This window comes from Nerophis ophidion, linkage group LG01 (assembly GCF_033978795.1).
Source record: "Nerophis ophidion isolate RoL-2023_Sa linkage group LG01, RoL_Noph_v1.0, whole genome shotgun sequence".
Lineage (NCBI taxonomy): Eukaryota > Metazoa > Chordata > Actinopteri > Syngnathiformes > Syngnathidae > Nerophis > Nerophis ophidion.
The window spans coordinates 38,958,687-38,975,313 of NC_084611.1; the positions used below are offsets into that span (position 1 = coordinate 38,958,687).

Here is a 16,627-nt window from a genome sequence, read left to right on the forward strand (position 1 = left end):
AACAATATAATACAAGAACAATCCTACAGTATTTTTCGGAGTATAAGTCGCTCCGGAGTATAAGTCGCACCTGCCGAAAATGCATAATAAAGAAGGAAAAAAACATATATACGTTGCACTGGAATATAAGTTGCATTTTTTGGGGGAAATTTATTTGATAAAACCCAACACCAAGAATAGACATTTGAAAGGCAATTTAAAATAAATAAAGAACATTGAACAACAGACTGAATAAGTATATGTTATATGACGCATAAATAACCGACTGAGAACGTGCCTGGTATGTTAACGTAACATATTATGGTAAGAGCCATTCAAATAACTATAACATATAGAACATGCTATACGTTTACCAAACAATCTGTCACCCCTAATCGATAAATCCCATGAAATCTTATACGTCTAGTCTCTTACGTGAATAATCTAAGTAATATTATTTGATATTCTACGGTAATGTGTAATAATTTCACACATAAGTCACTCCTGAGTATAAGTCGCACCCCTGGCCAAACTATGAAAAAAACTGAGATTTATAGTTCGAAAAATACGGTATTTAAACAAAAACAAGAAAAACTCCTCTACACTAACAATACGATAGTACCACTGTTACTATGAGACGAGACAAAACACACACACACACACAGGCCCAAACACTCTCTGACCATACACCTCTCTCCCATCGCTCTTTCATATTGAGCTCGCAAAACTAGATAAATGCTGTTAAAAAGGAGCTTTAAAAAACCCTTAAAAGCGCACAAAGTAGCACAGTGGCTAACAACAACACTGCTGGGGTGATTAAATGAGCACCGGAGCTCGATCAGCCCCGCCCACAATGGGCACAAATTGGTCGGATGAAACATTGTACACCAAAGCGTATTTTTATTCAAAGTTTGTACAGCGAAGGGGTTCGTAAATCGAGGTTCCGCTGTTATTAAGACATTGGCCATGGGCATTACAGTAGAGCAGGGGTGTCCAAACCTTTTCCATGCAGGGGCCGTTTTGATATTTTTCATTTTCAAACCATAACAAAATATATGGATTCTTTTTTTTTTTTACCTTTAGGACTCCCAGGGACCATAGAGGGTCTCCGTCATTAACATGTTAAAAATAAGTCAAATTATTATTTTCATTTTTAACGCTGACAGTAAATCTCTATATCAACTTCAGGTTGATATAAAGTTTAAAAAAAAAAAAAGGTTTTATGCCTTTTCCGTCAAAGACAACTTTATTTTTTATAGTAAAACTGAAATATGCAGTATTTCCCCCATTGCCCAAAACATTCAGAAAGCAATGTTTGATCTTAAGTAATAGGAGCCCTAAAAACATCAATAATACAGGATACCATTGATTTAAATGCCATCCATCCATCATCTTCCGCTTATCCGAGGTCGGGTCGCGGGGGCAACAGCCTAAGCAGGGAAACCCAGACTTCCCTCTCCCCAGCCACTTCGTCTAGCTCTCCCCGGGGGATCCCGAGGCGTTCCCAGGCCAGCCGGGAGACATAGTCTTCCCAACGTGTCCTGGGTCTTCCCCGTGGCCTCCTACCGGTTGGACGTGCCCTAAACACCTCCCTAGGGAGGCGTTCGGGTGGCATCCTGACCAGATGCCCGAACCACCTCATCTGGCTCCTCTCGATGTGAAGGAGCAGCGGCTTTACTTTGAGTTCCTCCCGGATGGCAGAGCTTCTCACCCTATCTCTAAGGGAGAGGCCCGCCACACGGCGGAGGAAACTCATTTCGGCCGCTTGTACCCGTGATCTTATCCTTTCGGTCATGACCCAAAGCTCATGACCATAGGTGAGGATGGGAACGTAGATCGACCGGTAAATTGAGAGCTTTGCCTTCCGGCTCAGCTCCTTCTTCACCACAACGGACCGGTACAACGTCCGCATTACTGAAGACGCCGCACCGATCCGCCTATCGATCTCACGATCCACTCTTCCCTCACTCGTGAACAAGACTCCTAGGTACTTGAACTCCTCCACTTGGGGCAGGGTCTCCTCCCCAACCCGGAGATGGCACTCCACCCTTTTCCGGGCGAGAACCATGGACTCGGACTTGGAGGTGCTGATTCTCATTCCGGTCGCTTCACACTCGGCTGCGAACCGATCCAGCGAGAGCTGAAGATCCCGGTCAGATGAAGCCATCAGGACCACATCATCTGCAAAAAGCAGAGACCTAATCCTGCGGTTACCAAACCGGAACCCCTCAACGCCTTGACTGCGCCTAGAAATTCTGTCCATAAAAGTTATGAACAGAATGGGTGACAAAGGACAGCCTTGGCGGAGTCCAACCCTCACTGGAAATGTGTTCGACTTACTGCCGGCAATGCGGACCAAGCTCTGGCACTGATCGTACAGGGAACGGACCGCCACAATAAGACAGTCCGATACCCCATACTCTCTGAGCACTCCCCACAGGACTTCCCGAGGGACACGGTCGAATGCCTTCTCCAAGTCCACAAAGCACATGTAGACTGGTTGGGCAAACTCCCATGCACCCTCAAGAACCCTGCCGAGAGTATAGAGCTGGTCCACAGTTCCACGACCAGGAAGAAAACCACACTGTTCCTCCTGAATCTGAGGTTCGACTATCCGACGTAGCCTCCTCTCCACTACACCTGAATAAACCTTACCGGGAAGGCTGAGGAGTGTGATCCCACGATAGTTGGAACACACCCTCCGGTCCCCCTTCTTAAAGAGAGGAACCACCACCCCGGTCTGCCAATCCAGAGGTACCGCCCCCGATGTCCACGCGATGCTGCAAAGTCTTGTCAACCAAGACAGCCCCACAGCATCCAGAGCCTTAAGGAACTCCGGGCGGATCTCGTCCACCCCTGGGGCCTTGCCACCGAGGAGCTTTTTAACTACCTCAGCGACCTCAGCCCCAGAAATAGGAGAGTCCACCACAGATTCCCCAGGCACTGCTTCCTCATAGGAAGACGTGTTGGTGGGATTGAGGAGGTCTTCGAAGTATTCCTTCCACCTATCCACAACATCCGCAGTCGAGGTCAGCAGAACACCATCCGCACCATACACGGTGTTGATAGTGCACTGCTTCCCCTTCCTGAGGCGGCGGACGGTGGTCCAGAATCGCTTCGAAGCTGTTGATTTAAATGTATTATTATTATTTCTGAGTAATCACAGTAAAAAAATTAATAAAATCACACTAAATATCTTTGGGATCCAAAAGGTCCCCCACTCATAAAGTGATACATTTTTATTATTATTTGTTTTACTTTCAACATTTAAGTTACGAGATCAACTTCAGATATATCTGTCGATTTTACGTTTGAACTATTATTTTGTTGGTTTTATGCTCTTTTGTCAAAAGAAAACACTGTTTTTATATGGCAACCACACAATATATGCACATAATATTTTCCACATAAAACATTATAAAGTGAAATATTTGAAGTAATTGGAGCCTTAAATAGGTCAATAATTTATTATAAAAAACTATTTTTTTTAACCTTTTTTTTTTTTTTAGCATTTGAAATAAGAGCAAAATACAGAAAGACAAAATTAAAACAAACAACCTGCATGGCAGCTTTGTGTCAACATCGAGACTTTCCCCCGTTAGATTTCACCTCATTCTACTATTTTTTGTGTTTATTTTTTTATTTTTCAAATAGCATTTCCAGAATGTGTGGCGGGCCACTAAACAATTAGCTGCGGGCCGCAAATGGCCCCCCGGCCGCACTTTGGACACCCCTGCAGTAGAGCGTCACATGCGTGGTTAGCTTTATGCAAATGTAGGACGCTATCAGCTGGCATGTTGGCTAAACGTGGGCGCATCTCTTTCCAGTGGTCCGCAGCACCCTCTGCCACCTGAGCACCAGCACGTCCATCCTGAGCGAACCCTCCCTTTTACGCAAAGAAGCCATCGATGCCATAACGTGCACAAACGTCAGGCCTCCCTCTCAGGCCAGGTGATGAAGCTCTTCATCCTCATCATGGACGACTTGCCATGTCTTCCTCATGCTCACAGGAGGCCTTATTTTTCGATCGTAAGTTGATTATGTGTTGGTATTGAGCCGTGTATTAGCGTGAGCGCACCACCTTTGCCTTGTGCGCCGCGGACAGTGAACAATATTTCAGAGGCGACTGCAGGGATGCGAACAACAAGCAGCAAATTGTTCAAAAAAAGAAATGCAGAGGTTCAGGAATTTTGTACAAGTCAATTGTTTTGAATGTTTTTCTTCTGTCCTTCACATTTGGCTTGCTCAGCGTTTTTTCTGGTGAGCGACTTGAACTACAGCCCTCATAGGGAGCAGTGACATACAGCAATACAAAATTCTATACGCGTGGAGGCAGAACATTACCACAACGTTTTGGCATTGTAGACATAACACAAAAAACGTAGGACGCGAATATTCTTTAGAATGTGTTTTTCAATGTCAGTCTTCTGATTTGTTCCTTTTTTTTCCTATTTCGGCACGTCCTGAGGGGTCTTTAAACAGACTTGTTTCTATCCCTGGCAGCACGGTGGTGCTGGGGTAAGTGCATGTACTTCCCGATACGAAGGTCCCTGGTTCTATCTTTCTGTGTGCATGTTCTCCCCTTGACTGCGTGGGTACTCCGACTTCCTCCAACCTCCAAAGACATGCACCTGGGGATAGGTTGATTGGCAACAGTGTGTGAATGTTGTCTGTCTATCTGTGTCGGTAAATAGGTTATATTTGCATAGCGCTTTTCTACCTTTTCTAAGGAACTCTAAGCGCTTTGACACTATTTCCACATTCACCCATTCATTCGCACACTGATGGCGAGAGCTGCCACGCAAGGCGCTAACCAACACCCATCAGGAGCAGGGTTGAAGTGTCTTGCTCAAGGACACGACGGACGTGACTAGGATGGTAGAGGGTGGGGAGTATAGCTCGGTTGGTAGCGTGGCCGTGCCAGCAATTTGAGGGTTCCAGGTTCAATCCCCGCTCCCGCCATCTTAGTCTCTGCCGTTGTGTTCTTGGGCAAGAAACTTTACTAGGGGTGTGGGAAAAAATCAATTCAAATTCGAAACGATTATTTTAAAAAAAATAATAAATATTTATTTTTTTTAATTTAATTTTATTTTTTTTAATTAATCAATCCAACAAAACAATACAGAGCAATACCGTACCAATGTAATCCAATTCCAGAACCAAACCTGACCCAGCAACACTCAGAACTGTAAAAAACAGAGCAATTAAGAGAAGACACAAACACGACACGGAACGAACCAAAAGTAGTGAAACAAAAATTAATATTATCAACAAAAGTATCAATATTACTAATAATTTCAACATAGCAGCGATTAAAAATCCCTCATTGATATTATCATTAGACATTTATCAAAATAAAAATAAAAAACAATAGTGTCACAGTGGCTTACACTTGCATCGCATCTCATAAGCTTGACAACACACTGTGTCCAATGTTTTCATAAAGATAAAATAAGTTATATTTTTGGTTCTTTTATTAGTTAAAATAAATTTACATTATTGCAATCAGTTGATAAAACATTGTCATTTACAATTATAAAAGCCTTTTACAAAAATCTACTACTCTGCTTGCATGTCAGCAGACTGGGGTACATCTTGCTGAAATCCTATGAATAGAGAATCCTTTTGAATCAGGAAAAAATTGTTTTTGAATCGAGAATCGTGTTGAATTGAAAAAAAAAATAGATTTTGAATCGAATCGTGACCCCAAGAATCGAATTTGAATCGAATCGTAGTACACCCAAAGATTCACAGCCCTACACTTTACCCACCTGCTCCTAGCAGTGCCACCCACACTGGTTTAAATGTAGCTTAAATATTGGGTTTCACTATGTAAAAGCGCTTTGAGTCACTAGAGCAGGGATTGGTAACCTTTTTGGCTGAGAGAGCCACGAAAGCGAAATATTTTGAAATGTATTTCCATGAGAGCCATATCATATTTTTTTTATCACTGAATACAAATAAATGTGTGCATATTTAAGTAAGACCAACATTTTTAGAGTATAATAAGTCTCTTATTCTTATTAATAACATCAGTATTCTGAAGCTAACCAATAATAAATAAAATACTTCTGACCGTTAACGTGACTTGTTGGACAGGTGCGGTAGAAAACGGATGGATGGATTAAAATGGATGAGAATGTTTTATATTTTGAAAGTTAGTTTTAACACTGTGACTACCAGTGTAATTATTCATTACTTATGTCAGCTAAGATTTATCTGGGAGCCAGATGCAGTCATCAAAAGAGCCACATCTGGCTCGAGAGCCATAGGTTCCCTACCCCCGCAATAGAGAAAAGTGCTATATAAATATAATTCACTTCACTTCAAATTGAACCAGGAGCCCTGTGATGAGGTGGCGACTTGTCCGGGGTGTACCCCCCACCCCCTTCCCCCCAAATGCAGCTGAGATAGGCTCCAGCGCCCCCCGTGACCCCAAAAGGGACAAGCGGTAGAAAATGGATGGAGTTTCTATCTGGTTGCTGTAGTGCGGGGGTAGGGAACCTATGGCTCTAGAGCCGGATGTGGCTCTTATGATGACTGCATCTGGCTCTCAGATAAATCTGAGCTGACATTGCTTAACATGATGAGTAATGAATAATTCCACTTGTAATCAGTGTTAAAAATAACATTCAAAATATAAAACAATCTCATGCATTTTTAATCCATCCATCCGTTTTCTACTGCACCTGTTCAAGAGGTTGTGTTAATGGTAAGAAGTTATTCATTTATTATTGGTTAGTGTGGGGCTTGCCCTCCTGGGGGTTCCTCAGACCACCAAGCACCGACATGAGAGCCTTTTTCAGGGTTACAATATAGTTTTATTTTTCAATAAGTCTCTCAGTTGCTTTCCAGCAATTGTCTTTTTTCTCTTTCGTTCTCGCTCGCACTCTGGCTCCAGCCCCAACCCCGTCCCTCCTCCTGGCTGCTGCTTATAACAGAGCGACAGGTGATTAGATAACAAGGCCCAGGTGGACCATATACGCACCTGTCGCTGATTTTGAGGCCGGTCCTGGCACACCCCAGTTCGCTGCAGGCCCGCAGGCCACGCCCCCTCCACAGTTAGCTTCAGAATAACAATGTTATTACAAATAAGAGACCTGTTATACTCTAGAAATGTTGGTCTTACTTAAAAATGCACGTGTTTAGTTGTGTTCAGTGTTAAAAAAAAAAATGTTATGTGGCTCTTACAGAAATACATTTGAAAATATTTGGCTTTTTTGCTCTCACAGCCAAAAAGGTTCCTGACCCCTGCTGTAGTGGCTTCCAAAAGCTACTCACAGCGGAGGGCGCTCTACTCCCTTCTGGAAAGCCACTGCTATTAAGTTTAAAGTAGAAAACTGAATTTGAAGGAAAAAAAATCAAACATTTTGGACATGTGAAATAAGAAGACTGAAACTGAAATATGATATCACAAATGTATTTATTTAAATGTTTGTATGGGGTTTTTTTCAGTGTCGTTTTTTTTCTTCTTGAAGATGCCAAAACTGAGTGGCAATGTTGTAGTTCCACATCCAGACAGTATGTACAGTACAGCGTCTATGTGTGAAAGTCATTTTTTTTCTACCTGCCTGGAGTTCTACGTCCAGGCTCGTTACGGCTGTTTTAATTTTGTTCTTGTGCGGTTTTTGATGTCAATCAACCTCTCTTTTTTTGTTGGTGTCTCAGGACCGCACTGGCGAGTGCAAGTGTGTGAACAAGTGTAGTCAGGAGCGAACATGGTGACTTCTTCCAACAATACACGTTCTTGTTTTATGCTGAAAGTGCATTTAAGTCGAACTTTGTATGCAAACAAAGTTACAGTGACATGATGGTTTACAATGGGGCAGTGTAGCTCGGTTGGTAGAGTGGCCGTGCCAGCAACTTGAGGGTTCCAGTTTCGATCCCCACTTCCGTCATCCTAATCACTGCCGTTGTGTCCTTGGGCAAGACACTTTACCCACCTGCTCCCAGTGACCACCCACACTGGTTTAAATGTAACTTAGATATTGGGTTTTCACTATGTAAAGCGCTTTGAGTCACTGGAGAAAAGCGCTATATAAATATAATTCACTTCACTACAATGAAACTTGTACTTTTGCATCATTTCTTTTAGTATTCTCCTATCTTTTTTTTATAGTGTTGTCTACTGTGACATGCTTTGTCTTTTCTACTCCAGGACAATATTCTGCACACGTATTGATGGTGATTTTCATTTCTTTAAAAGTCAACGTTTTCGTACACTGAATCCTTTTCTTCCGAAGTTCCCGAAATGTTTTCATGCAACAAGATGCCTTAAAATTGTTCTGGATGGCAATAAAAGCAACAAAAACAAACCTAAACTTTGACTTTTTCAATGCATTCTGAGTTCGGACATTTTTCGCGTCTCTAATCCAAAACTTAAGAGGCGTGTCTTAGTGAAATCAAACAATGGATGTCCGCTAACTTTTTCCAACTTAACGCCAAGAAAACGGAAATGCAAAAACTTCCAAAATATATTACAACTATGTTTCTGCTCGGGACGCTCTTGGCCAAAAGACTCCTTCTCAAAGACTGGAAAACCCCCTTTGCACCCAACTTCAGGAACTAGTTAAATTAACTTTTGAATGTAATGACTCTTAAAAAATAAGTTTTATAAACTCTACAAATATGAATAAATGGGAACTAACTGTTAGAATAATTTTGATGTATTATCGTCATAACTTTATGCTTAAGGGCCATTGATATAAATTGTCAATTGTGCTGAAGTGGTATTTTTGTATCTATGCAAGCTGGCAAGCCAAAAGATTGCCAGTTGTTTTTATCAGTGTTGTGTCCAGACTTGGCCTGCCAAGGCCGAACACCACCGTGACGCAGACAGAGCAGAGACAAGACCAAACACCGCCGTGACACAGACAGAGCAGAGACAAGGCGATATGACCTGCGTCACCTAATTTCTATTTATTCTATAATTATATCCTGTGTCTAACTGGAGTTGTCGAGATTACCCCCTTCCCTCAGCGACAGTGATGTAACAGGGACGTTCCTAATAAATAGAGGAGGCGCGCGGGCTTGATTTTTAGAACGTAGTTTGGATCTGTAACTAGAATACAGCCCAAAACACGTGTCTCCTCATGAGCTAAATTGAACTCTGTCTCTGCATGATTCCTTAGACATTTAAAGAAAGGAAAAAAACAAAACTGCTGTCTTTTTTGTAGTTGTATTCCTTTTGTTTTATTATTGTTATTATTTTTTTGTATTGATCCTACACTTCTATTGCTTTTCTTGTGTCACTTTTGATATGGTTTTGTCACTGTGTACTTGCTTTTTTTTTTTTTTTTGTGGCTTTTTATTTTGTATGGTTTTGCATCTAATCAAGCTCTGTGACTTTTTTTTTTTTCTTTTTTAAGTGTGAATGATGGAGAGGTCCTCGGGAGGTGATCTTGTGATCACTTCCTGAGGCTCCTTAATGCCGAGGAATATTCATCCATTTTGCTATAGTCTGGATAACCTGCTGATCCTGAACCAGAGCAGAAATATGCCACCGGGGCGCTAATTAATTTAAAACCTCTTCTCACTCCGGCGTTTACCAAAGGCTTGCGGTAAAGGCAAGCATGCGCTAATTATTTTAAAACCTCTTCTCACTCCAGCACTTACTAAAGGCATGCGGTAAATTTAGGCCTGCACTTAAAAATTTGAGAGTGATGTAAGGATACCATCATGAACCACATTTGATAAAAAAACTTTATTATGGTCTTACCTTTACTTATAAATAAAGTCCATGCGCAGCTCCTTCTGATCAAAAGCATCGATAACATGTTTATAGAAGTCTTCCTTATCTTTCTTCAGTTATAAAAGTCCCTCTGTCTCGATGGAGATCTTTATTACCTCCTGCTTCCATTGGAAGTCCAGTTTAAAAAACAGTTTTATTTTAGATATGTAATCCTCCATGTAAAAGTGCAAGCGAGAGCAAAAAATAAACACGCTGCTCACTCTTGCTGCTTGTTGTCACTTCTTCTGCAGCCGAGTAGTCTCAAGAAGGATCACTAGCGCCCTCTACCACCAGGAGCCGGGAGTCATTTAATGACTCATATTTGACACGCGCAGCTACGGTAGATTAATAAAACATAGCTGCTTACTGTTCTTTTTAGCATATTCAATAGCTTGGACCTTAAATCCTACTGAAAAGCTCTTAATCTGCTTCCCTTTATGCGATTTCAAATTATTGAAATCAGCCTCCTCCGTTTTGAAAATGATGACAGGTGAAGTGTCACTCGTGACGTGACGAGTTTGACCTGGCGGAAATTCTAGGCATAGGTTAATTATTTTGCGAAACGAGTTTGACCCGGCAGAAATTCTAGATATGCGCTAATAAAAATAATATTTTGCAAAACGAGTTTGACTCTGCGTTAATCCTGGGCTGGCGGTAATGCTCAGCATGCGCTAATTATTTTGCGAAACGAGTTTGACCCGGAATTAATTCTAGGCAGGCGCATACTATATACCCGGCGGCAATTCAAGGAAATACGGTATATGTATATACAATATGTCAAAACGAGGACTTTGGTGCCGTTTTCAGCGTGGATAGTTTTCCCGAGATGCAAAAGAAGGTGACGGGACATGGTGTGAAGGTAAATACATGTTTTAATTATACTATAAAAGCGGAAACAAAAGGTGCGCGCAAGGCGGAGACACAAATCTTAACGCAGGGTACAAAACTAACACTAAGGCAGAACTATGGGCATAAAACAAACACACTTACGGTGACGAGAGCAGAGCAGCATGAACTATGAAAGGTAGTTAGGTAGGTCTTTATCGTCATTGCACAAGTACAACAAAACTTTTTCAGCACAAACCCGTTCAAGATTAGACAAACAAACTGTACAGGGTTACAGAACAGGAACGCTGATGGGTCGCCATAAGGCGCCCAGTAAACATGTGTGAACCGAGCATGAAACAATCAACAACGCCCGGCCGACTGCCTGGCAACTACAAGCTTAAATAATACAGACATGATTAGTGACCGGTGCGTGAGTCCGTACACATGACAGGTGAAACTAATGGGTGTCATGGTGACCAAAAAAAGAGTCCAAAAACCAACAGAACATAACCAAACAAAACATGATCACAAAGAAATGACACAATATCTTGGTATTTTTTTCTAATAACTTCTCAGCTGTAAACCTTGAGTTGTTGAAGTTCAAGTGCACCTCTCTCCTCAAGTGTGCATGTGAGTGGATGTGTGCCTGTATGAAGGGTTTGAGGGAGCAAAAAAGCTAAGTCCCATCTTTTGTCCACTCTGGCATTTAAATAGACTCCCTTTTTAGACCAGTTGAGCTGCCGTTTCTTTTCTTTTCTGCTCTGTCCCCCTCTCTGTTGTGGAGGGGTGGGTGGGGGGGGCACAGGTCCGGTGGCCATGAATGAAGTGCTGGCTGTCCAGAGTCGTGACCTGGGGGGGTGGACCGCTCGCCTGTGCATCGGTTGGGGACATCTCTGCGCTGCTGACCAGTCTCTGCTCTGGATGGTCTCCTGCTGGCCCCACCATGGACTGGACTCTCACAACTATGTTAGACCCACCATGGACTAGACTCTCACTATTATGTTAGATCCACTATGGACTGGACTCTCACAATTATGTTAGACCCACTATGGACTGGACTCTCACTATTATGTTAGATCCACTATGGACTGGACTCTCACTATTATGTTAGATCCACTATGGACTGGACTCTCACTATTATGTTGGATCCACTATGGACTGGACTCTCACAATTATGTTGGACCCACCATGGACTGGACTCTCACTATTGTGTTAGATCCACCATGGACTAGACTCTCACTATTATGTTAGATCCACTATGGACTGGACTCTCACAATTATGTTGGACCCACCATGGACTGGACTCTCACTATTGTGTTAGATCCACTATGGACTGGACTTTCACTATTATGTTAGATCCACTATGGACTGGACTTTCACTATTATGTTAGATCCACTATGGACTGGACTCTCACTATTATGTTAGACCCACCATGGACTGGACTCTCACAATTATGCTAGACCCACCATGGACTGGACACTCACAATTATGTTAGACCCCCCATGGACTGGGGTCTCACAATTTTGTTAAATCCAGTATGGACTGGACTTTCACTATTATGTTAGACCCACCATGTACTGGACTCTCACCATTATGTTGGATCTACTATGGACTGGACTTTCACTATTATGTTAGATCCACTATGGACTGGACTTTCACTATTATGTTAGATCCACTATGGACTGGACTCTCACTATTATGTTAGACCTACCATGGACTGGACTCTCACAATTATGCTAGACCCACCATGGACTGGACACTCACAATTATGTTAGACCCCCCATGGACTGGGGTCTCACAATTTTGTTAAATCCAGTATGGACTGGACTTTCACTATTATGTTAGACCCACCATGTACTGGACTCTCACTATTATGTTGGATCTACTATGGACTGGACTTTCACTATTATGTTAGATCCACTATGGACTGGACTCTCACTATTATGTTAGATCCACTATGGACTGGACTTTCACTGTTATGTTGAAACACTATGGACTGGACTTTCACAATTATGTTAGACCCACCATGGACTGGACGCTCACTATTATGTTAGATCCACTATGGACTGGACTCTCACTATTATGTTAGATCCGCTATAGACTGGACTCTCACAATTATGTTAGATTCACTATGGACTGGACTTTCACTATTATGTTAGACCCACCGTGGACTGGATTCTCACAATTATGTTAGACCCACCTTGGACTGGACTCTCACGTTATGTTAAATCCACTATGGACTGGACTTTCACTATTATGTTGGATCCACTATGGACTGGGCTCTCACTATTATGTGAGACCCACTATGGACTGGACTCTCACAATTATGTTAGACCCACCATGGACTAGACTTTCACTATTATGTCAGACCCACCATGGACTGGACTATCACAATTATGTTAGACCCACCATGGATTGGACTCTCACAATTATGATAGACCTACCATGGACTGGACTGTCACTATTATGTTAGATCCACTATGGACTAGACTCTCACTATTATGTTGGATCCACTATGGACTGGACTCTCACTACTATGTTAGATCCACTATGGGGCGGTATAGCTCGGTTGGTAGAGTGGCCGTGCCAGCAACTTGAGGGTTGCAGGTTCGATTCCCGCTTCCGCCATCCTAGTCACTGCCGTTGTGTCCTTGGGCAAGACACTTTACCCACCTGCTCCCAGTGCCACCCACACTGGTTTAAATGTAACTTAGATATTGGGTTTCACTATGTAAAGCGCTTTGAGTCACTAGAGAAAAGCGCTATATAAATATAATTCACTTCACTTCACTTCACTATGGACTGGACTCTCACAATAATGTTAGACCCACCATGGACTAGACTTTCACTATTATGTTAGACCCAACAAGGACTGGACTCTCATGATTATGTTTGACCCACCATGGACTGGACTCTCACTATTATGTTAGATCCACTATGGACTGGACTCTCTCACTATTATTTTAGATCCACTATGGACTTGACTTTCACTATTATGTTAAACCCACCGTGGACTGGACTCTCACAATTATGTTAGACCTACCATGGACTGTACTCCCACAATTATGTTAGACCCACCATGGACTAGACTTTCACTCTTATGTTAGACCCACCATGGACTGGACTCTCACAATTTTTTTAGATCCACCATGGACTGGACTTTCACTATTATGTTAGACCCACTCGACGTCCATTGCATCCGGTGTCCCCCAAAAGGGGAAGGGGGGGTCACCCACATCTGCGGTCCTCTCCAAGGTTTCTCATAGTCATCCACATTGACCTCCCACTGGGTTGTTAGTTTTTCTTTGCTCATATATGGGCTCTGAACCGAGGATGTCGTTGTGGCTCGTGCAGCCATTTGAGGCACTTTTGATTTTGGGCTATATAAATAAACTTTGATTGATTGATTGATAAACCTACGCCAATTTGAGATAACTGGAAGATTGCACGTTCGTTGCATTATCTTTGTATTGACTTGCAATTTATCGGATGGGAAATTCCATCTGGGCAGATTCCCACGAGGTTCAAATACTTGATTGCCTGCCAGGAAGGAAGGAAAATGTAAAAAAAAAAAAATTTTTTTTGTTTTTTTAAAGTAATGGGGCTTACTAACCATAGAAGATAAAGATTTAAATAAACACACATTAGTCAGTTCTTGATATCAGAACAAATACCTATAATTAGTTTAGTGTTTTACCATGAATTGATTAACCTGGACCCCGACTTAAAGAAGTTAAAAAACTTATTCTGGTGTTACCATTTAGTGGTCAATTATACGGAATATGTACTGTACTGTGCAATCTACTAATAAAAGTTTCACTCAATCAATCAAAACTGATCTGTAAATAATGCTGGCATTTTAAGTGATTTAATTGCATAACCTATTAATATTTTGCTGTATATTTAAAAACATATATGCCAAATAAATATTTTCATTATTTTTTTCAACAAGAAAACAAATACTTTCTTGTCATTTAAAAAAATAAAACTTTAATAGATTGAATAAAAATACTACTACTAATAATAATAGACTTTACAATGAGCAAACAACCTCAAAGTACTACAGTGTATTAAACATGTTTTAACAAAAAAATAATACTAATAAAAATAAAATATAAAAACTAGAACAGCCTAATAGCTAGAACTAGAATGGATATATCTATAAAAAGGCTTTTTTTTTTTTAAAGAAGGGTTTTTAAGCCTTTTTTTAAAGCACAGTCTGAAACTTATATCTTATCATATATATATGTAATCTACTAAAAAAAAGTGTCAATCAATCAAAACTGATCAATAAATAACGCTGGAATTTTAAGTGATTTAATTGCATAACCTATTATTATTTTTCTGTATATTTAAAAACATATATGCTAAATAAATATTTTTATTTTTTCCAACAAGAATACAAATGTTATCTTTGCAATTTATTGTAATATTGCATGTATTTGAAAAAAAATAAAACATAACATCAATAGATTGAATAAATATACCAATAATAATAATAATAAATTTTATTTGTGAAAAAAGCACTTTATATTGACCAAACAACCTCAAAGTGCTACAGTGTATTAAAATTTTATTTTTTTAAATTATATGATAAAAATAAATACAATATAAAAACTAGAACAGCCTAGTAGCTAGAACTAATATGCATATATCCATACAAAGGCTTTTTTTTTTTTTAAAGAAGGGTTTTTAAGCCTTTTTTAAAAGCATCCACATTCCGATACTTATATCTTATTATATATATATATATATATATATATATATTCAATCTACTAAAAAAAAAAGTTTCAATCAATCGAAACTGATCAATAAATAGCGCTGGAATTTTAAGTGATTTAATTGCATAACCTATTACTATTTTTCTGTATATTTAAAAACATATATGCTAAATAAATATTTTCATTATTTTTTCCCAACATGAGTACAAATGTTATCTTTGCAATTTATTGTAATATTGCATGTCATTAAAAAAATACAAATAAAACATAACATCAATAGATTGAATAAATGTACTAATAACAATAATAGATTTTATTTGTAAAAAAAAAAACACTTTACATTGAGCAAAAAACCTCAAAGTGCTACAGTGTATTAAAAAAAATAAAAATATACAAAAACTAGAACAGCCTAATAGCTAGAACTAGTATGCATATATATATATAAAGGCTTTCCTTTTTTTAAGCCTTTTTTTAAAGCATCCATAGTCTGATACTTATATCTTATTATATATATATATATGCAACCTACTAAAAAAAAAGTGTCAATCAATCAAAACTGATCAATAAATAACGCTGGAATTTTAAGTGATTTAATTGCATAACCTATTAATATTTTTCTGTATATTTAAAAACTTATATGCTAAATCAATATTTTTTATTTTTTCCAACAAGAATACAAATGTTATCTTTGCAATTTATTGTAATATTGCATGTCACTTAGAAAAAAAAACATGACATCAATAGATTGAATAAATATTCTAATAATAATAATAATATATTTTATTTGTGAAAAAAGCACTTTATATTGAGCAAACAACCTCACAGTGCTACAGTGTATTAAAAAATAAAAGAATAATATAATAAAAATAAATATGATATAAAAACTAGAACAGCCTAATAGCTAGAACAAATATGCATATATCCATAAGAAGGCTTTTTTGAAGGGTTTTTAAGCCTTTTTTAAAAGCATCCACATTCCTATACTTATATCTTATTATATATATATATATGCAATCTCCTAAAAAAAAGTTTCAATCAAACAAAACTGATCAATAAATAACGCTGGAATTTTAAGTGATTTAATTGCATAACCTATTATTATTTTTCTGTATATTTAAAAACATATATGCTAAGTGAATATTTTCATTATTTTTTCCCAACATGAATACAAATGTAATCTTTGCAATTTATTGTAATATTGCATGTCATTAAAAAATACAAATAACCCCTCATGAAACAGATCTGTAGAGATGAAGTAGTCTTGTGGGTTTTTTCCCACACCTACATATTGCGCTCTACCACGGTATCGAGCACTATTCTCTGGATAATCCAATCAAGATATATATATATATATATATATATATATAT

At 39.4% G+C, this 16,627-nt stretch overlaps 1 protein-coding gene across 8 annotated transcripts in view; it reads left to right on the forward strand.

The window, feature by feature from the left end:
- mlxip (MLX interacting protein) overlaps nt 1-9,932 on the forward strand; it is a 78,203-nt gene extending 68,271 nt beyond the window's left edge. For 5 of the 8 annotated variants that reach the window (XM_061902290.1, XM_061902301.1, XM_061902284.1 and 2 more), the window contains exon 17: nt 3,807-8,300. In XM_061902290.1, the coding sequence (XP_061758274.1) occupies nt 3,807-3,934 (128 nt within the window). In that variant the 3' untranslated portion in view covers nt 3,935-8,300. Of the gene's footprint in view, nt 1-3,806; nt 8,301-8,765 lie in introns of those variants that run through there. The other 3 variants (XR_009807030.1, XM_061902305.1, XM_061902319.1) reach the window with 3 other exon arrangements.
- The last annotated feature ends 6,695 nt before the right edge of the window (nt 9,933-16,627 follow it).